This window comes from Hetaerina americana, unplaced genomic scaffold (genome assembly GCF_022747635.1).
Source record: "Hetaerina americana unplaced genomic scaffold, ioHetAmer1.1.p SCAF_2, whole genome shotgun sequence".
NCBI classification, from domain to species: Eukaryota; Metazoa; Arthropoda; class Insecta; order Odonata; family Calopterygidae; genus Hetaerina; species Hetaerina americana.
Genome location: NW_027286763.1, coordinates 29,222,824 through 29,245,296, shown reverse-complemented (window position 1 = coordinate 29,245,296; position 22,473 = coordinate 29,222,824). Strand labels below are relative to the sequence as shown.

At 35.8% G+C, this 22,473-nt stretch overlaps 1 protein-coding gene across 1 annotated transcript; it reads right to left on the bottom strand.

The window, feature by feature from the left end:
- Positions 1 to 1,665: 1,665 nt before the first annotated feature.
- LOC139687806 (CWF19-like protein 2) lies at positions 1,666 to 22,473 on the bottom strand. Its single transcript, XM_071585116.1, has 12 exons — positions 22,191 to 22,473; positions 18,970 to 19,167; positions 18,675 to 18,893; positions 16,285 to 16,500; positions 14,295 to 14,888; positions 13,093 to 13,398; positions 12,783 to 12,848; positions 12,482 to 12,691; positions 10,299 to 10,415; positions 7,136 to 7,291; positions 6,175 to 6,357; positions 1,666 to 3,338 (listed from the first exon to the last, which is right to left on the bottom strand). The coding sequence occupies exons 1-12, from the start codon at positions 22,275 to 22,277 to the stop codon at positions 3,183 to 3,185; spliced, it is 2,508 nt and encodes an 835-aa protein (XP_071441217.1). The 5' UTR covers positions 22,278 to 22,473; the 3' UTR covers positions 1,666 to 3,182.

The following is a 22,473-nucleotide window of genomic DNA, read 5'->3' as shown; positions in this document are numbered from 1 at the left end:
TCATTAAATCAAAAACACAATGTAACACTCCACTATTCTTAGAAATAGCGGCGGAAAAAAAAACAAACACATTGTGTTCTACATTTAATTAGGGAGGTGTTTGTCTACAATGGTTTGACCTTTATTAAGGGGTGGTCGATGATCATCACTGTGGATTTCTGGGCTAGCTGTGTTTTTTTTTGTTGTACATGTTGTCAATCATTATTTCCCTGTAACCGTAATCCATATGCCACACTTCTAAACTTAATGAGCACCAATGGCAGAGAATTCCATTTCTTGGCCACATTTCACTCGGGATACAACAAATACTCTCCAAAAATAAAATCAACACAGCTTTTTATGACACACACACTTTAAAAAACATATTAGGTTCACCAAAAGACAAAATTGACATAATGCAACAAAGCAGGGTTTATAAACTCCATTGTGCGGACTGCAACGCCATCTATATAGGACAGACAGGGAGGATTTTTGATATTAGGATCAAAGAACAACGTTCATGTTTCACAAAGAAAGAAAATAGATCCCAATTCACCAAACACCTCTTAGATAAAAATCACACCAGTAACTTCACAGCAGACATTCTTCACACTGAAATAAAAGGACGCAGGTTGAATGCCTTGGAGGAGTTTGAAATTTGGCAATCCCTTAAGTCTGACAGATTTGAGGTGGTCAACGAAACAATATACCTCTCCCATTCCCCCCTCCTAAAATTCTTAAAAGACTTCAATAACTTTCTGCACCAACACCACTTTCTGCCCCCACTAAGGTAGTGATGATCATCGACCATCCCTAAATAAAGGTCAAATTATTGTAGAGAAACAACCCCCTTATTAAAGGTAGAACACAATTTGTTTTTTTCCGCTGCTATTTCTAAGAATGGTGGAGTGTTATGTTGAGTTTTTCATTTAATGATCACTTAATTAATTTAAACTTTCACAAATTTGAGCCAGTAACCTTCCAATACATAGCCTCCCCCTCCCCTAGACCACTAATAGGCTGCTGCACATAAACTCAACTTACCCCCTCTATTCTCCCTTACTCCCCTCTTGGAGCCAGACTATATTAGTTGAAAAATGTTGATGTACATTACCTGATGATGATGCGCATCATGGAAACCATGGTCATGAAATATTAAATCCTTATGGTGGAATTGTTAAGTTTCTTTTTACCCTCATAATTACATAATCCAGGTACTCCATCTATGATTTTTCTTGAGTGTGCAATGATGTCATCAGACAGCCAAGGCTTTCTCCTATACTTCAAATAATTTTCTTTCACCATGACAGTTGGAATAAAACATTGACTGAGGAATCATCACTTGCTGCTCCAATAGTTGGAGGACTTCTTATACTCCTCCTGTTTTGAACTATCTTGAAGTTATCATTGTTGTTATTGGTACTGGTATGTTTTTTAGGGTTCGCTAAAGATTTCAGAGTAAGATTGCAGCATATTTTTTGGAGTAGTTTTTTTAAATTACTTAAAATACCATCACAACTTTTTTCAGGCATACTTGCATATTATTTTATTTTGATTTGATTGATATTGCTTCAAAAATGCTTCAAAAAATTATTAATCAAGCAAAAGCTCAAAAATCCATGAGAATAATTCACACGTTTAGGATACCTTCAGCAAAATTTAATTTTAATAATCTTGTTTCAAATCTAGGCACAATATAATACAGCCATTGAAGTAATAATAAAGAATGCTGCTATTTACATTATATTTCTATGTCCTGAGATTTAGTAACAGTCAAGTAGAAGGTCATTATTATATATTGGTCCAATTAGATGTGAAAGAGCAGGATGATGATGAAAAAGTATCACATCTTCAATCTTTCCTAGGGACCCTCACTACTTTGGATTTATCAATAGAAATGTTGCTGATGAAGAACAATTAATGATCAACAATTGCATTGCTTTAGGTGAAAAAAAGTTTGCATTGCTTATTAGATAGGGAAGAGCTCGTGTGGAAATATGATGCATTAGCTCACATATTTTAAGTACGTTTAGGTAATATAAATAGTAAGATGTAATTCTAATGACAAATTAGCAACCCAAAATTTCATGTTGTCAATTTTAAAAACAAAGCTATAAAAAAATCTTGTTCAGGAAATACTATATAATTACTCAAACAAAATTCAAATGATTTTAGCATAATGAACAAGAAGACATGAAACACATGCTAATGATCATAAAACATTACTGCATTAACAAAATATGTTTCTATAAAGATATTTACATCGCAATCCATGTAGTACTATTCAATTAACAGCCATGATATAAGGATTTACAAAAATATGCACAACAAAATAAAAATGGTGACCAGTTTTCAAAGAGGCAGTCTGATAGCATTGCTACGCTCCCTGACTTTTCCACTGCTTTAAAGAGTATGAAGCAAACAGATCTTCATTCGCTCTTTAGATCCTTGAGCAGATGCATTGAATGATGGATAGAGACACTTTTTGAAGTCTTTTGATTTCTCAAAAACATTTCAATTGTAACATTCAGAAGACGAAAACTTGAAATGTCAGTGTTATTATATACTTCAAATGAATAAAGGTTTCATCGTGCAAGTTCAACAACCTCCATACTACATGTAATAAACACTTCTGAATAATGACCTCAGATTTTCAGTTTCAGCCTTGACTGCAATTATAAATGACACAAATGTAAAACATTATCAAATTACAGATTTTTGAAAATGCTCATGGGATTGAAAATTTTTCCTTGTACTGCACATAAGATACATACATCACTTTGACTTAAGCGACCACTTGGAAAACATCACTTCCCGAGTGGTGATGTTACTATGACAACAGTAGTAGTAGTTTTTAGGGGAGGCGACCGACAGCTAAGGTCATTTGCACCATAGGGGATGGACAGGAAAGGATGAAGGGTGGAGAGAAACCCGGCGTCGGCATTAGCCTACTCTTTACGAAAGGCGCCAAGGGGTCCGCAGCTTAACGTCCCATCCGACGGACGCCGTACTCACTCAAAGTGCCCTCCACAAAGCACCTAAAGTAGGGATCGAGATATCTCTGAAAAATATTCAACACCGCCGGGATTTGAACCCGCGCCCTCAGGGTGGGAAGCCAGTACGTTAGCCCCCGCACCATCTCGATCCCCCTATGACAACATTATGACACAAAGTCCACCCTATCAGACCACATTAGCCACCGTCTAAGTCACATTTTTCTCTTTCAACTTCTGAGTCCAATCGTAGTCCTTCCACCATTTCGAAAACTGCAATACTTTTTTCCTCTGGTTGTCAAAATTTTCAGGTCTTCTTTTCCTCCAAAGGTGATGGTCCAAGTCAAGCATGCCCCCAATTATTTCCTCAAAATAGAAAATAAGGGTAGTTAGTGTGCGCATTCTTTATTTATTCCTCATATCATTTAAATTATTAAATAATACCTCTATAAAGGCAGAAAGAGATTCAACTCAATGTGAAAGGGCAGTTATGAAAACTCATACCCTAGATTTTACTAACTGTTTTTCAGCCACAGAATGATTTTATAATTTTAGTCTCCCAGCTTTCCGGTTATAATGAAACTCTCTTTCAAACATTCTCCATGAGCACAATGTTTTCCAAAAACACCAGGGGAAAATGTGCTGTGCATCTTTTACTCGGTCTTTTTGTCTTTTCTTTTGTGATGCCATGTTTAATACACTAACATCATATTCACGGTTTTACTGTTTTGTTCTAATGCTGGAAGAAGTTTTGCAGCTCATGTATAGTACCGTTCTTGGGAAATAAAAAGAAGTGGAACAATAGATGTAGCCATTTTAGCATAGAGAAAAAAAAAAGAATCAGCTGATGAGCATTGTAATCACCTCAAGAAAAATACTTCCAAATAGTAACTAAGTCACAATTACTGACAGTTCTATCAGTATATCATTGTACTCTTTTGTGGGGAGTGACTGGTATACTTTGGCAATATCAGACCAGATTAAAAACCTAATATTGAGTTTATTTAAATCTAGAGAGTGCTTTTGTTTCTATCTTTCAATGAGGATAGGCAAGCCCAGCCATTCTATTGCTGAAAAATGCAATGCTACTTTTTTCCGCCAACCTCTGGGAGTTTTTCATCATGCTTCCAAGACCATCCTTGAACAAAGTAGACAGAAACATAATGAAAAAATCCTAACATACATTATTCCCATTCCAAGTCACAAGGATGGAGAACTAACCACCATGAAATATATTGAAAGTTACATTTTTATGCGCGTTTTTAATAGCATTACTTGGCAAGTTGCATGGAACCAAAACCACAGTTATCAACCCAAAGATTGGTTTGATAGGCGAGGTTAATATCACCTAATATCCAGTCCAAAGGCATGTTAAATTCACACATCACGGTAGGGAGGCCAGTTCCTTTCCCTGTAGAGCCTATGGTTTCCCAAAAAGATCCAGTGCCAAAAAAACCAGTTTGAATGAAGCTGAGGGTGGCCAGAGGCATCGCCCTGAATAAAACCCAGGCCCTCTGGTCAGTGTCCCTGCACTCTACCCAGGGGACTGCTACACTCTTTGTCTGATCCTTAATAGTATTACAAACCGAAGGTACCATATCCAACTGCACCATTGGTTTTTGGATGCCCCTTTGTAGGGCAACCTGACATTAACATGCCTCACTTAATTGCAATTACAAATCACCCTGGTGTACACTTTTACAATAAAGTTGACTTGCTTCCAAATGTAACCTGCATTCACAATACATTTTAGCAAAAATAAAAATAATTGAAAATAACAGAGAAGCCAAAATAATACATGAATTTCAAATATGACAAGGGAAAATAAAAGACTGGCTATTATACAGAGTGGATTATGGCTCGGAACAAAACTTGACACAATATATAGCTTCATAATTGCACTAACAATTTAATAACACTGAATCTATCATTTTATTCTATGCGGCACCCGCTGTCAAGCCCAAACTGACTGGCTTAGCAGGACCAGAATGAGAATTCCATTTATAAAATTTAAATTTACACTACTATAGTATATTATGAAGATCATACCACTATGGTATACAGGATATGTCGATTAAATCCAGAAAATTGAAACTTTTGTTTAAAAGCAAATTTAAAAAAAAAATACACATGAATACGAAAATTCTTTAACATATGCGTAGTGGTATCTGTCATGAGTAACATTATTTAATGTAACCCCCTTCAGCTGCAATGACCGCCTCCAATCTTGTCCTGAATCGATTGCACACACTCTTTAAAACATTGCTGTCCATATTCGCAAATGCTGCTACATTAGCAGTGCATAGAGATGCAGCATTAGGGTGCTTCGTCTTATTGGTAACTCTTTTGACTACACTGCAAACATAATAGTTGAGGGCGTTAACGTCCCGGCTATGCAGGGGCCAGAACTCCTTTGACCAGAACATGTCAATGTTATCTAAGAGCCAGTTTTGGACTAAATGACTGGTATGAGCTGGTGAACCATCCTCTTGAAATACATATTGTCTCCCCGAGGTCACGGTTACCATACATGGTTTCACGACATTCTTCAAAAGTTGCGGATAGACTTCTTTGTGATAGTTTGTCCCTTTTCAAAGAAATGTGGTGGCATGATATCAAACTAGACACAACACCTAGGACGTGAAGACTAGCAGGAAATTTTGTTCAAGTAACAATCGGTACATCCTCGGGGTCGTGGGCGAGCCAGCAATCATTTCTCCAGTTGATCTTCACATCAACGGTGAACATTTTTTCATCAGAAAAGAATCTGATTTGCCCTGCAGCTTCATTTTTTAGAGAACACAATAGCAGGTTACAGTGAGCAATCCGCTTTATTCTGGCAGCCTCAGACAGCACCTGTCGTACTTTCATTGTGCACGACTTGTATTTTAGGTCCTCCTCTGCCGTCCAACGCATTTTTCGCTTGCTAACATTCCATTCTGATACACTAATTAAACACTAATTATTATTCTAACACTATTATTAATTCTAACACTAATTAAACTTTATTTGGAAAACAATTTTTTGATAGATAGACACTGTCTTTCCATAAAATCTCATGATTTTTCTCAGTCATGGTGATTTCCTTCATTATTCCCAGTTATCTGGTCACTGACCATCATCTGATCCTAGCTTTGGGAGAAATATCTTTAGAAAAATAATCTTTCAACAGCTACTTAACTACATCGAAAAGCAAACTTACCTGAGCGAAATTGTGGGGCCACTGGCGCTCATCTTCAATGACATGGGCAAATCCACTTTGGAGACCAAAGTCTACACAGAAGTACGGCAACCCCTTTGGAATAGCTCTCCTTACATCTTTCTTGGCAAGATCAACCACTTTCTTGTTGCTAGACCATTCCATTTCACATTCTTGAATGGCTTTCTACAGAAAGAAATGATAGAATAGCATTTTTCATTAATTTGTTACCAACAGAAAATGAAAAAGTGAAAGATATTCTACACCAAATTACACTAGCTACACCAGATTAATGTGGTTATAAAAATCTGCTCATATGCCTGGGTGTACATGCAAACAATAGCCACAAAGTAAATGAAAAACACTGAAACCTTCAATCGGCAAAGGAATTGAGGATCCATAAAAAATGCTTGATAGTCATCAGAATGTAGTATCAGGGTACCCACTCATTTACTGGATACTAATTCTCAACTTTTTACCAATTTTCTGAAAAAGCTTCTTTTAATAATATTTCCCCAAACTTGCTGGTTTATAACTTTAATAATAATTATTAATGTGTAAATTTGTGTGCATTACTGATCATTATGTATTTTCCTGCCAACATTTCTGAAACATTTTTCAACGCATTGGGCCTGTAACCATAATATATATCACACATATATACATGGACTCAGTCAAATGACTCAGTGGCCTCTATCTGTAAGGCATATGGCATGATTTTCAGCACTTTCATCACACAATCCATGTATGATATACAGTTGCATTTAACCTAAGGTTTAGATTAACCTTCCTGCATAAGAAGCTATCTTTATCATCAGGCATCCTTTGAAAAACATTTGTCTAGTTGTCTCAGAAAATATACCTTTTTATCAGGGATTCACAAAATTTCCAACATTCCTAACAATTTCCAACTCACCAAGCAATCTCCCTAGCTGATAAAGGAATGGCTCTCATTTTCACAAACCTTAAAATATATTGGAGCCAAATCTCCAGTCTCCTTTGCCATCGGGACACACTCAAGGACCATGTGAGGGAAGCGCTTCAAATTAATGGCTGTTTCAAAGAACACACAGTCCTGGTCCATTGCAAGAAACATTGTGGTCAATGTTTTGCGGAACTCCTGAAATCAAAAAATGAAATGTTAAAACTAGCTGTTTATGGATCATGCCAGGCCTTTTTAAGTATTTTATTCTTGGCTGATTTTAGTAGTTTTTTCATTAAGTAATGAAAATAATTTAGCCATGTCATATTTATTCATTAAATAATGGATAATAATATATATTTACTATCAGTTAGAGGAATTAATTGCAGGTGTTTTTGGAGGGAAGCATATGATAGTTATGGCGGATTGGAATGCAAGAGTAGATGAATGAAGAGATTGTGGTGAGGTAGGGGACCATGGTTTAGGAACGAGGAATGACCACGGGGAAAAAATAGAGTTCTTCAGGAGACAAAGGTTAATTATCACCACCACTAACATTTGCTTTAAACACCACAAAAAGTTTACGCACACATGAATATTGCCAGGGGATTCAGGATGGTATCAATTAGAATATATTAAGGTTACACACAGATTTATTAATAGTATGATCAATTTGCACAGTTTCCTGGGAGTGGATGCAGACTTGGATTACAATTTAGTAATTATGAAGTGCAGCATCTGATTCAAAATGAAGAAACAGGGAAGACAGTTTAAAAAATTGAATGTAGAATCACTAATTGGATTGAAAAGGAAGGAGTAGTAGTAAATTATGGAGAAAATCATGAGTGATGAAAAAGATCTGGGTACTATAGGGGTAAAATGGAAACATATCAAAAAAGGTAAATCAAGAGCCACAAAAGAAACTATAGCAGTAGTAAATAGGAGAAGAACAAGAAACTATGGATTATGGACAAGATGATTAAAAAGATAGACAAGAGAAGGAAATGGATGAACATAAACACTGAGTCAGGTATAAGGAAGTACAAAGAGTTCAATAATATACTAATGCAAGAAAAAAGTAGGGCAAAACAAATGTGGTGGAAGACTCAGGCAAGGATATGGAAAGATTGCTGAGAATTGGTGAAAAACAAGACCTGTAAGTTCGTAAAAAGGGACAATCGTTTCAAACAGTAAGAGATGCCAGGAAATATGTCATGTGATATTAAAAATATCAGGCCAGTGAGATTAGACATATGAAGAGATGAGGATAGCTTAACTCCAGCCATAGCCAATTTCAAAATAGTAAGGCAATTAAGGGAATTGAAATCATATAATGCTGGGGGTTATAGACAACATTCCCACAGAACTAACATTCCAAACATTCATGTGATAGAAATTTGGCGGGAAAAGTTTGTCAGATCAGTTTTAGTTCCTATCTAAAAAAAAGGAAAGGCAGCAGCATGTGGAAAATGCAGAACAATAAGCTTGATTTTGCACACAGCCAAAGTGGTTCTCAGAATCATCCACAACAGAAGAAAGAGCTAGGTAAACAAATACTTAGAGAATTATCAGTTTGGGTTCAGGAAAGGGAGAGGCATGTGTAATGCCATAACAGTATTGAGGTCTGAATGAATAGAGAGGAATATAGAATACAATCAAGATGTATATTTCTGTTTTGCAGATTTTGAGAAAGCATTTGATTGAGTTAACAGGGTACAACTAATGAATGTGTTGCAGAACATGGGAGTAGATTGGCAGGTTAGGAGACTTGGCCACAACTTGTATAATTCACTGACTGCTCAGGTACATGTGATGGACATGTGATGGATGGAGACCCTGGATGGGCAGAGTCAGGAAGAGGAGTGAGAGTGTGGAGTCCATTACCATTTGCTATTCAATGCATATGCAGAGGAAATAGGAAAAGAGGTATGGGAAGAACTGGACATAGGAGTAAAATCCACGAGGAATTCATAAAATCAGTTTGATTTGCAGATAACCAAGCTTTAATCAACCAGTCACCCAAAGAGATTAAAACTCTTTTGAGTGCCCTGTTATATAATGTAGTTTGTCATTTAGATTTAGATGTCATTTAAATTTCTCATAGATGAAAAATGTGATCCAATTAATGGAAACTCATTAGGAACGAAATAAATAATTTTTTCTGGATAAATAAAATTAATCTATGTAATATGCTGAATTTACATTAATGCATCATCAGTTTGGACTATACGTTGACTAGTTATAAAACAGGTCCACTCAAAATGAAGTTTTTTCTTCATTTCTTTGAATGGAAAAAATAATAAAAAATAATCAAATTTCAGTAACTCTATCATCTAATATTTTTATGCCAATTTTGAAGGTCATTTCTTAGTCTCTTTCTACATGTGTAATCTGCTAGCTCCTCGGAGTTTGTGTATGTTGACATGTCAAAGCAATATTTGGTCTAATCCAATTTGATGGCAAAATAATATGATTATGATAAATAACTTCAAAATCCAAAATCAATTAAGCCTTTACCAATATTGGCAAGCATTGACAAAATTCACAAAAAAATCAACACATGAATAATATCAATAGGAAACTTAATGATTCAACTAGGCATACAGCCTTCCAATCTGAAATAAATAATATCAATTCATAAAGCATTGATTTTTATCTCATGTTGCATTTTATTCTCTTTGAAGATTGATGTAATAACACAATTTGTCATAAGAATGAATCAGACTTTCGCACCTTCAACCTGTTTGATACCACTTATAACTTGATTCCTGAGCAGGTTCAGGTGTTTAAATTATATAAAAACATGGGTATAAATTTTAGGATGAGAAAAGTTTTACAAAAGACATTAAAAATTTCAAATTGGTAACCTAAAACTTGACAGGATTGTTATAAACCATAAACGTTTGGTAGGTAACCGTAAAGTTCACCCACTCCTAAGCCCAACGGCGTGTGAAATCCATACATGAGGGTAGGGGGAGCCAGTTCCTTTCCCTTTGCCAGTTATGATTTCCCAGGAAGCTACCAAAAAATCACATAGCTTGGGTGGAACTGCAAGTGCCCTGAGACTTGCCCAGGAATAAAACCTGGGACCCTCTGGTCAGTAGTCCAACGCTCTACCCCCTGGATTACCACGACCCATAGGATTGTTATGTATAAGTGCTAATACAAATCAGCATTGTCTATTTGTAAAAAGACTTGCCCTCACCTGAATCTCTGCCCAAACATCTTCATCCACCATTGTTCCACATGTCATGTGGCCCATGGGGACAATCATACAGTGCCCCTCGGTCAGTGACTGGTGGGGTGGGAGGCACAGGAAAGCCTAAGACACAAAGAAAAGTATGAGGTTCACATAGAGTTTCAGTGAAATGTTGGACCTAATGAAATAAGAGGGTGTGGTGATAAATTTCAAATCACCACACACATGAACCCATGTTACACACCCATGTACAATCCTTACACCATTTTTTAGTAAATAATAACCATTTATGGAAGTTAAAGCATCAATTTTAAAATCTGTGGTAACAAGCATAGAACTTTCTGAGAAAATTCTTCATTCTTCAATTCTTCTCAATTCTTCAACTCTGAGAGAATCACTTCGCCAACATTAAAATAGCCAAAAAAGTGAAACTACTACCAGTTTGGCATATGCCAAGCCACAACCAATTCCATCAATACCTACTGCATAACCATATTGCCATCTATCCGTTTATGTACTCAGCCAGCTAGGGCTCAACTATGGGATTACTGGTAGAGGTTTCCCTCAAGCCTCCTTTACTTTTATCAGTACCAAGAAGTAAAACCATTTTATTCCTCCAATTCCCTTATCAAAGATTCCAGCACACCATGCATTTATCCTGCAGCATGATTTCATACATCATTAGTGTCTTTGATAACATCTACTTTTTCACTTCCTGTAAGAGCCTGCTTGTTCTTGATGTGCCCTTTCATTTTGGGACAAAACAGTTTCATTAGGATGCACTTATTTTACAATAAACTGCTAGTTTCCACACTACAAAATTATTTCATTCAAATATTCCACATTTTTACCCATAGGAGTGTCATCTTGTCTGGCTTAATATTCCAATAGACTGAATCCAGCATATTAATTATTACCCATTATAAGACAAACTCTATGACTCTTCCACCAAATTCTGATATATAAAATAAGTTACTTTTTTGCAAAGTAGTAATAGTGACCTTTTTCAATTTTCACTATCCAGTTATACTAGTTCTTGAGATTAGAACAGGCCACAAAAAAAAGTTCTGGAACCAGTATTTTAAGTTACAGGGTTTTCACTAAAATGCACAAAAACCTCATAAAGATTGTCTATTAGAGTTTTATGGATACTATGAAATTTTTAAAAATCAAATTCTTGTCATAATGCCATTTTTTATCATTATCTGACTATGAAATCGTAATTACCATGTGCCTTTTTACCTATGTAAAATGAAGATAATGAAAGGTGGCAGTGAAGAAGAAAGTGGCAATTAATGGTAAACCTGAATTAGAAGCAGATGACGCATGATGACAATGTCTCATTATACTGCAAAATTTAATCTGTTGTGCAGATATGAATGAGGTCACAATTGTTCATGATTAGTCAGAAACTATAAGGCCAAATTCCATTAAAAAGCTGATCTATCCAGAGATAAAGGGCCCCCTCTCCCAATGTTTTTGCTCATGTAATATCTAAACACTATTTTTCATGCATCTCGCAATATTTTCAAACTATTTTCCACTAACATCACCAGACTAATCCATAGATTTGTGAGGAACAAATTTTCCCTTTCAAAACTGCTAACTTTTGGTTACCTGTTTTTCTTAAAGATATAATTTAAAAAATTTATGGGGCAGATGACTCATATCTTTCAATTGTGAATAATCACCTCTTAGTGTTGAAACTTCAAACTTTGAAATCTAAACTGAAAACTATTCACTATCTTCACTATCATGACACTTTTCATAAATCCTACATATAAATCCTAGGAACATGATAATTACCTAGTAAGTGATCTAGCTTTTGTTCACAATTGTCACCATCAATAGCTCATTACCTATCAGTCACTGGAACGATTGAAACTAAGAACCGAACTGGCACTAGAACCAAAAACATTGGAGCCAACTCATCACTGCAGCAAAGGTTAGTTTCAATCAGAGTAGAAGTATAGGCCCGCCAAAAATATATTATGGGCTAAAATGTTCTACATCTACATAATACCCCGCAAGCCATCACAAGGACGTGAGGTGGGGGGGTTAGGTAATTATCAGTAAAAGGGAACTAAATCACATGCAATATCAGCACATCCATGCAAACCTAAAAATGTTGAATTACAATTGCTATCCGATCAACTAAAACATAATAAACTGTGATAACCAAATAATACCTTTGTCCCAATTGCCACAATCAAATGCTTGAGCATGAGCTTGCTATCCAAGCACCATTGACATCCTTCCAAGGCCTTGGTGACCTTTTGGTGCTCTGCAATCGCCCTTCCTCTCTCCATCTCTTTTTCCTTTTGTGCAGGTTTCACGAATCGAGCATTCTCTTCAAATACATCATCCATGTCATTAACACTCTCTGGTTTTCCAACCCCCTGGAAAAAATTATTTTTGGTATTTCTCACATATTTATCGAGCCTCTCAAACATTGGTGAATGAAATTATGTACTACTTATGAAAACTTACCCTTGCCACCAATTTAGAAAACATTTCATTGCTGTCCTCTACAGTGTCCAGTTTCTCCCGCTCAAACTGTAAGGCAATTCCAGGTTTAAGGAATTTATATTTAATATTTAGAATGAGTACACAAGTAAAGAGCGGTCATGATCATAAAAAAATTACATTAATTTGTGTAATGTTAATTTGGGATTAGTAAATTAAGGTTTGCAAAATGCAATCCTAGGCTTGCAACCTACTTATTGCCAAGAGTTTTTCAAGATATAATTTTTGATTGATAGTAAATGCCACCTTTTTTATATTAGAATCAACTACTTGCCATCTCCTTCAGTGAATACTTGTCATCATCTGCAAAGTAGCGCACTCTCTTCCCATCTGTGTGGGTCTCCACCTTGGCCCCCTTCTTCCTGCGCTTGCCCCCCCATACAGGCTCACTCGCCTCTCTTACAGACGTAACAGGACGAGCAAATCCTTGCGAAGTGGTTCTTGTGAGAACGACCAATTCCTCAGCCTCCTCCCTTCCCTTACCTCCCTCAGGCTTCATTCCCTCACCTGCTGAGGTCACAAGCTTCTTGCGAACCTCACGGGCTGTTTCAAGCTTTGCCTTAAGCTCCTTGGCCAGTCCCTGAAAAACTCAAACATATTATCACAAGACCAACTTAGAAGGACAAACTAATGCTTTTGAAAAATTCTTATGATCTTTGAATGTACAATGTCACTTATCTCACACAGGTAGAATTGTACACAGACTCATAAGTCAGTTCTCCTCTAATACCTCCTCTCCAAAACATCTGATAACCTAATTTCAGACTAACCCAACTGCAGGTACAGTAAACCCTTGCTAATCTGGAATATGTGAAGTCATAGGTTGCCCAGATAAAGAAAAATCTGGTTTAACTCAGAATTTGACACATTTAAGCCCACTGAGTATTTTCAACATTATTCTTGTGTGCCCATAAATACCAGCAAATGAAAATGACTTAACATGGTGAACAGGATACCACAAGTGTAAAAATTTCTCATGCAAAGTTAAAAAATTTTCTATTTGAATAACGTACATTGCAGAATGGTCTCAAACATCAGCTGTATTATCTCTTAGCAGGTTCAATTAAAACTGATGTGTTATGAATAATAATCCCTTTTATTGATCTATTTTCATGCATTACACCAATGCCTCAGGTTTTCATTCAATAAATGTGAGTTTAACTTTGAAAAATTGTATTAGTTTCCTTTTGTAAATTTTAGGAATGTCAGTTCAATGCTCGAATAATGTTCTCAGGCACTGCAGATTTTGATGTTTTAAATGAGAAAGTATCTTTTCACAAGTTTTATAATGATTTTTCAACTGGATTTTTTTCACTGGATGCACCATTCAAATTTTAATTTTGGTCTTTTGTCAAATGTACAAAACAGATAACCAAAATTTGCGAAACAAACAAGAAAACGTGGTCCTGGGGTGCAAACCTAATGAGAGTCCTTTGTAGTTCAACAAATGGTGCTTCGATTATTCCTCCAACTCACCTCATTTCCCAAAATCTCAGCCTTCACCAACTTGGCACCCAACTCATTCATCTCCTGGTCTGTCAATAGGCACCCCTCTTGGCTGCTTCCTGCTTCAGCTTTCTCTTTTCCCCCATCGCTTTCAGAGTCAGAACTCCCTTCACTCGAGCTCTTCTTTTTCTTACACTCCCTCTTGCTCCTCATGCTCACATCATGAGTAGCTTCCTTCTCTAAGTCTTTCTTCCGCCAATTCTCAGATCGCCTTGATGTGCTCCCTGATGAGCTACAGGTACGAGTATGACGGTCATCACCTTTTCTCGGCTCCTTGGAGCCCCAAGAGGAGCCCTCTTCTGCATTCCGCCCATCATATTCCACAGGCTTTCTGAAGGCACTTTTGGCATGTGATGAGGTATGAGCAGGGTACCGAGAGCTGCCACTAGGGGGCCTGCCCCTCTCTTCTTCCCTTTTACCCCTCCATCGCTGGTCTCTATGCTCATTACCATGAGCATGGGAGGAAGTAGAGTTATATATACGTTGACTGAAGTTCCTGCTACCCCTGATCTCCTTTTCCCTGTGCTCTGCCTCCTCAATCATTGATTTCAGCTTCCCCAGTGACTGCACATGGAAAGGAAATTAAAAATGCAACTAATTAGGTTTAATGAAAAACAAGAAATGTATTAAAATAGCCCTGAATGATTAGGGTTGATTTCTGGAAATCATGCTTAATCATCATGTTTGGCTGACCCATTCACTAACCAGCTAGGTAATTTTTCAATCTTTTTGAGGCATAAACAAGTATTTTTTCATTCATTAATGCCAAAATTAACTTTAAATGGTCACATGATTTTAGTTGCTCATTTCTCAATCATAGTTCATTGAAAATTAGAGGTACAGTCACCTCCAATTTCTTATACCTTGATTTGTAGTTTTTTTATCTTTGCTATAAACTTAACATTATACGTTACTGGTAATTTATTTTTTTCCATGTCAAGTATTTTATATTTGTCATCAAAATAGTTCCCTACAATAATGACATTTCAGTCTGTCAACAAGTAGAACTCTCAATTGTTTAAAGATCTTAAAACAAACAAAATTGAAATTTTGATATTATTTCATACTTAAGCAAGAATACTTTCATTTAGATTATTTGCGTTCTTTGATTTAGCCTCTGCCACATTCACTAGAATTTTTCCTGTTTATTTTTTAGCATATTAATTTTTGTAGAACTAGTGTAGAACTACTGTTACATCATATCTTAAAATACTCAAAATTAGCACAAAATACACTATCTTGACCACATTTAAAATTACAAAACTAAAAACTCACTGCAGTGAGCTTGACAAATGATGTAATTCAATTTTTATTTTTTTTACAATATGCTCACCAAAGGTTATATTTTCATTAATAAGTATCCCCAAGTAATTATATTTTTTTACTTGCTACAACATGGGGCAATCACAGTTATGAGTAATGTACGAAGTACGCAGAATGAATCTGTGATGTAATATCTATAATGTCACAGGATTTGTTTCAAAAACATTATTTCGGATTTTTTTTCTACACAAAAAATCACAAATAATGTCTAAACAAAAGTTTGGAAAAGTGAGTGATCACTAGTGATTCTAAGATGCTAGCAGAACAAACACTAATTTAGAGAGATAAGTGAATTGTCAGAAGTTGCAAAACAAACATCCTTCAGTATTTCAGGGCTGTTTTTCTTGTTTGTGCAATTCAAATAATAATTTTCGTTGAACTGGATACAATAGTTTTCATAAATATTATGCATTTAAAAAAGAATATAGCCTCCTCTTCCTTTGTTTTTTTAACACATGAAATCAAAGGCTAGCAATATCACATATTGTGTAACTACTACCTTCTTATCTTGTTAAGTAGAAGTGGCAGAAAAAGGCCTTCAACCACAAGAAGAAGAATTTCATAATCAAGCAAAAAGGGTCTGGATCTAGGATCTGGAAATCTCTCAGCAAACACAGGTGTTAACAAAATTACTCACCCCCCACCTATCTGCTGCAACATCTTCCAACGTTCGGCCTTCCTCCTCAGCCTGCTCCTGGGTTCTCCTTAGTGCTCTTCGCAACCAGTCTAACCCCTTGTCACCCACACCACCTGAATCAGTTATGTCTCTCCTGTTCTCTTTGGGCATGTTTTCTGGAAGGCCAGAGCCACCATCTTTCCAGTAAGGGTTCAGTTCTCTCTCACTCTGCCCTGGCTGAAATGATATGAAAACTAAGTCCAATGGCTGCACGGGAGCAAGTCGAATTGAGCTTCCCGATTCCTGAGGCTCAGAAAGGGTAATTCTTTCACCAAAATATGGCTTTTTTGAATGATTTATACTTAACCCAGGAGATGTGTAAAGACAGCAAGATGATGCAAAATGAATTAAAAAGGGTAAGAGAGAGGCATAGTAAAGAATCATGACAACCTAGTTACTCCAGAAAGCATTTACAGTGGAAGCTCATAGTAGAAATATAATCCATTCTGTGATCTTTCTCTTACGGCAAAACACTTGTTTGGTGAAACAACTTTTTGCACATAAATTAATGTAAAATACCATAATAAGTTCTATGCTGAAAAAAATAAATTGCACAGAAACAGGTTTGCTTCAGCATCTTTTTCCTATCTTGTCACAATTAAAAACATGTTGTGGCATGTAACCTGCAGAATTTATGAGCTTTTAGAGTCACCAATCAAGTTCTCCTGCCTTTGATTCAAGAGCTGGCTTCTACGCCATACCTCACAATGCCGTGGATGCTGGTTCTTCCAGTTAACAACTCAAACTATGCACGGCTCCCCTTAAATACTTGTTTAGCCATTGATGAACCAGACATCTTATCAACGAGGTCGGCAAAAATTACTTTCCCCATCTCAGAAATTATATTCTCATTTGGGCAATGGTTTAGGTCATCCCCCCTTTCCCTGCATTGCAATTGCTTTATGTTTATGCAAATGAGACGCAACCTTTCAACATCCTTGAGAATAAATTAGAGTAGCTTCAGGCTTGATGTGGTGGAAGTCAAACATAATGAATAACTGATCAAAGCACTTTTCCACCAGATGACAATGTAATACATCGAAACCCGGTCGTAAAATAAAAAAAGTTTATCAATTGGAAAAGTGCTTTGATCAGTTATTCATCCTTGGGAATACCTGTACGTAACCACTGCGTAGTCACTCTTTGTCACTCCATAAGAAACATCTATCTCCTTAGTCTTGGCCGCTTTCTTGAAGAAAAGGCCAAGTGTTGATATCAACCAATTGTTGATTTACGTACTACATCACGCTTACACCTTGTTCCTAATTTTCAATGATTTTTACTTTTCATTTCTACTGTTATTTTTTCTTTTAATTCTCCTACAGCTCTCTTCTTATGGATTTTTCTTTGGGTTCAATTTTTAAAACTATGCACAGAAAAATCACTAATAATATGTTTGAACACAACTTTGGAAAAATGTGTACTCATTAGCAATGCTAAGATGCTAGTGGAACAAGTGCTAGAGAAGACAAACTGCAGTAGCAGGCTTGCAATGAATATGAGAATTCCCCTCTCCTCATCACTCATTATCCAAAAAGTCCCTCATTAAGCGAGTTGTTTTCAGGAGCAATATTTTTGCTCGTTATGCGAAGTGCTTGCTATGTGAGGAGCTCGTTAAGCAGTTCCACTGCAATTTAGGGGCAGTATAGATCAATATGTTGACATACAATAAAAGAAATGAATTAAAAACAGTGCATACATCAGCAACTGGATGAAGTTGCATACTTAACATGGTAAAAGTAAAGGAGGAGAAATTACTGGCCCACTAAAAGAGATTACTGGGCAAAGAGGGATAGTTCACCCTTCCATATTACCTGCATGTCTACCACAAGATGTTTCTTGAAAGACGAAATAAATGCAATTTAATTTAAATGCTGTATCACTCACAAGGGAGTTGATATACAACTGGTATTTGTGTATCAATTACAGCAGCTATCTTCTCCAATTACACCCCCCCCCCCCGATGAGAATATTGCGACATAAAAAACTAAGAGATGGCATGATTTAATTATAATATCACCATAGATGGTGAAATTAAATACGCAGGTAAGACCTTTAGTGAATTGCTTTTCAATGGTCATTTATAAAAATCTAAATTATTCTCATTGCATGATACTAGGCCAGCAATGATAGCTCATCTCCCCTTCACCTGGATTATTGCCTTTTCCTTAATTGGAATGGAAGGAGAGAGGAGATTATCCTTTTCCTCTAAACTGCTGCTGAGGGATGGAATGAGGGAAAAGATTATTCAGTAGAGAGGGGAGCTCCCCTTCTCTTTACCAGTGGCACATAAAAACAGGTGTCTGACAGCAATGATGTATTTTTAAGAATTGAGCATGTTTCCTAGTTACCTTATCATGCATGTTCCTTTGGTCATTAGCTTCTTCATCTTTCTTCTTATTTTGCCTTAGCTCCTGACGAGAAATGCACGGGAACATCCCTGGTAAATTCATCCACTCATCTCTCTCAATTTCAGCATTTGATGTAGCTCCTGTTGCCACAGAACATTCAGAACTGTTTTCTTTCTTAGGGCTACTTTCTTTCTCGACCCATTCATCCTCTTCACTATCCTTGAAATACATAAAATCAAGTTTATAATAATGCAAAAACATTAGTCATTAGTCAAAATACTCATGCTGGATTTACCGATTCTGATGATGAGGATGATGAATGTTTCCTTGATTTACTCTTTTTCTTTTTGTGCTTACTCTTCTTCTTGTGTTTCTTTTTCTTCTTGGACTCACTGCCAAGTCTGGACTCAACTGACGGTAACATCCATTTATCATCACCTCTTAATTTTGCCTGAACTTCCTTCTCCTTTCTTTTCAAGTATTCCTTTTTGGCCTATAGGAACAAATTAAATATGCATATTAAAAGTAAAATTTCCGAGTTGACTAGCTTTTCATTGGTGATTTATTGCATAACTTTCATTGTTTTACAATTAACGAGTTTCTGAATTCAAAGTTTTCAGGTACTCCTTTCTGAAAATTCATGATTGCTAAATAAGTAAACCATGTATTTTTTTCACCATAAACTTTATCGCACTACTACCGGTTTCACACACTGGTGACATCATCTGGTATCATACCAGATGAAAGAAACTGGTAGTAGTGGATTAATGTTGAGTGTGGCAAACTACAATGTTTACTTATTTGGTAATCAGCTTCCTGCCAAATGTCCTTACGATAGCTCTATCTTTTCCACTCTCATTTCCAAGACTACATATTAGAACCAGACATAATTGAAATACATCATTATCACTCCCTCAACCTAATGTCCATATGAATTTTACTCCATCAATCATCTGAACTATAACACAAAAATATTTACTTTCCACATGCAAGTGAGAGGCCATACACTAATCAAATAAATATATAATATTTGTTGGTCCTAGAGCTTCACAAAGTAAAATATGGGACAAGTCAGAGAATTATAATTTGTTTAGGACGAGTCAGACAAGTTAGAATTTGTTTCATTGTACATACTTTTAACAATCTACATGGAATATGCTCCCTTGATGAAAATGAAATCTATCCTCTAAATTTTTATACAAAACAATAACAACGGCCATAAAATAAAAGAAATTTCAAATGAATGCCAAAACTTAAAAGTTACTGAAAATTTGAAGAATAATCCAATTCCAAGAACTCCATCAAATGCAATGGCACATTATATACATTCGCATAAATGGATATTATTATTTAATTTATGTTGAATGTCCAAATCATTCTTTTAAAAACTGAATTTTCTTTAGACAAATAAAGATGCGTAACCTTACATTTGTATTCTTTCGCTTTAATAATGCTTGCAATTCACAAGCTATTGCCAGTCACTCTGAGATCATTTTGTGTAGTTCATGCCAAAAACTGTAACTGTATTTAATTACTTATGGCATGTATTTTGAAATTTCATTGCCATTCATTATGCTTGCCCCACTAATGTTACTGGTTACATACTATTTCATTAAAAGGGGAATATATCAGCTCGCAACCCATTCAGATATATTTATTCCTCTAGGCAATGCACTTAATTATTGAAATTCCACTCACAAATCTTCTCACCTATTAAGAATTACTATTTAAATTCCTTGAAAAATGATCTTCAACAGTCCATTTAATTCATCTACTTTTGACTTTACTACAGAGGGAGAATAACTTAATGATATGCTCTTGATGAATCGAATTGTCTCTGGCTCAGCTAAGTGAAAATTCACAATAGCTGAACAAGTCGGCTACCAATCACTTTTGACTACCAATTTTGGCAAATTCAAGGTATATTTTGATCAAATTCAATTCTAACTTAACTTTATCAGCACCTAAATTTCAAGAGACATTGTGGTGACTTTGGTTCTACTCTCTTTCTTTATACACTAGCTCATGATGATGACATCATTTATCAAAAAGTTATCTGCACATTGATAGATAAAGTTTTGTGAGTGGATATGCAATATTCAATTGACAGGAAAGGAGTATTACTGACTCATTACTGATGGTATATTACTGGCTTTGTGATCACTGCTCTTATGTTGGCATATCTACCATAAATTCAGGATATAAGCCATGGAAAATAAATTTTTTTAGAATATCAAAATGCTCTCTTAAAGTTGGTTTTTCCTTTCAAATGACCAGTAATATGTTGTAGCATTACGGCTTCCATATTCCTAGTCAACCATAACAGTACGGGAAAATATAGGGAGACAAATAGCTGTAGCAATGATGGCGCATTCTTGCCACAGCAATTCATCTGATAGCACTCGGTCATGGCATGATAGGTGATAGGGGAAATTTCCAGTTCTATAAAAGCTGCAAGCAGATAGTTAATTTAAAAACTAGTCTTCATCGTTTTATTCTGCCTTAAAAACCCGGCAAACAAATGATAAGCTACACAAAGATTTTTAAAAACGAGACTGCTGGCTCTTAATCCCAGAAGGTGCTCAAAGTACGTCAGTTTGAGTATGTTAAATCAAGAATTCCATATGAAACTGTGAATTATTAATTTTTTCTAATTTCGGAAACAAAAGAATTAAAATTAGAATCTCAACAGTCAAATTTCATTTCTGGTGGAATTGGTAGTTTGATCCCTACTAAAAAATAAATATAGCAGTATTTACTTGAGTAATGTTCCATTATTTCAATGTAATTTCCTTCGTTAAATAATATATGGCTAAAGAAATGAGCCAGAACAAAAATATGAAACAAAAACGTTCTTACTTAACTTTGTTACCTCTGCTCAAAATGTAAAACTGCTAATGTCAAGGTTTAACTTCTAAAATGTCAAATTATATAACTAAATGGCATTAAAATCTACCCTTCAAAGATAAAATATATCTCAAAATAAATATTTCACCCTCGCTGGAAATCAGAAATATTTCCAAAACCAAGTAAATCAATTCAGACCTATAAAAGAATATAATCTCCAAAATCCGGTGGAGATTTTCCATACCTCACCACAGCATTTCTTTCCGTGGTTTACCTTTTGCAGTAAAAAGATGAAATGTATTTTCTAAATCATGACACTAGTTGGCGGACTATCATAGTAGAAATATCACATTTTAAAGAAAGGTTCCATGATTTCAAACAAAAATCTGGCCGGACTAGTCAATTCCGTAACATAATTTCGAACTTTGAAAGAATTAAATAAACTAGTTTGATTACAGGTAAATTTACACGGATTCTTAATGGATAAACTTGAGGAAATCCTTCGAACGCTGTGCGAATCATGTTGTCAGTAACATTCCGTCTAGCAAAGCGTCTTTTAATTTAAGTAGACATAGGTTGTCCAATTTGGTGTGACAGAGTCCATCAAATTCTGTTGAAATCAAGGAAGTAAACTTCAAATAAGAATGAAACCACCCTAAAGATGCATACCTTATCAAGTATTTTTTCTCTTGCTTCTCGTATCCCTTGTCTTTCCTCTTCCTTCACCCAAGAGCTTTCGAACTTTATAAAAGACATTCCTTAGGATTTTGACAACCGCTAAACCATGGGAATGCACAAAACCTTTAATCTGAGGAGTTCATTCCATTGAGTTGCAAACATTGTGATCGTATTGCACTTGTAATATTGTATTGTACTATTTCCAGTTCTATATTTACTGTATTACTCCAGTAATAACAATGGTCCAAGTTTCATTCCTGTTCCGCTGACAGAA

Coding starts and splice junctions, on each gene's coding strand:
- LOC139687806 (XM_071585116.1), bottom strand. CDS start 22,277: ATGTCTTTTATAAAGTTCGAAAGCTCTTGGGTGAAGGAAGAGGAAAGA. Junction 14,889..16,284: donor TTGCAGCAGATAGGTGGGGG/GTGAGTAATTTT, acceptor TTCCATGTGCAG/TCACTGGGGAAGCTGAAATC. Junction 3,339..6,174: donor GGCCCCACAATTTCGCTCAG/GTAAGTTTGCTT, acceptor TTCTATTTTGAG/GAAATAATTGGGGGCATGCT.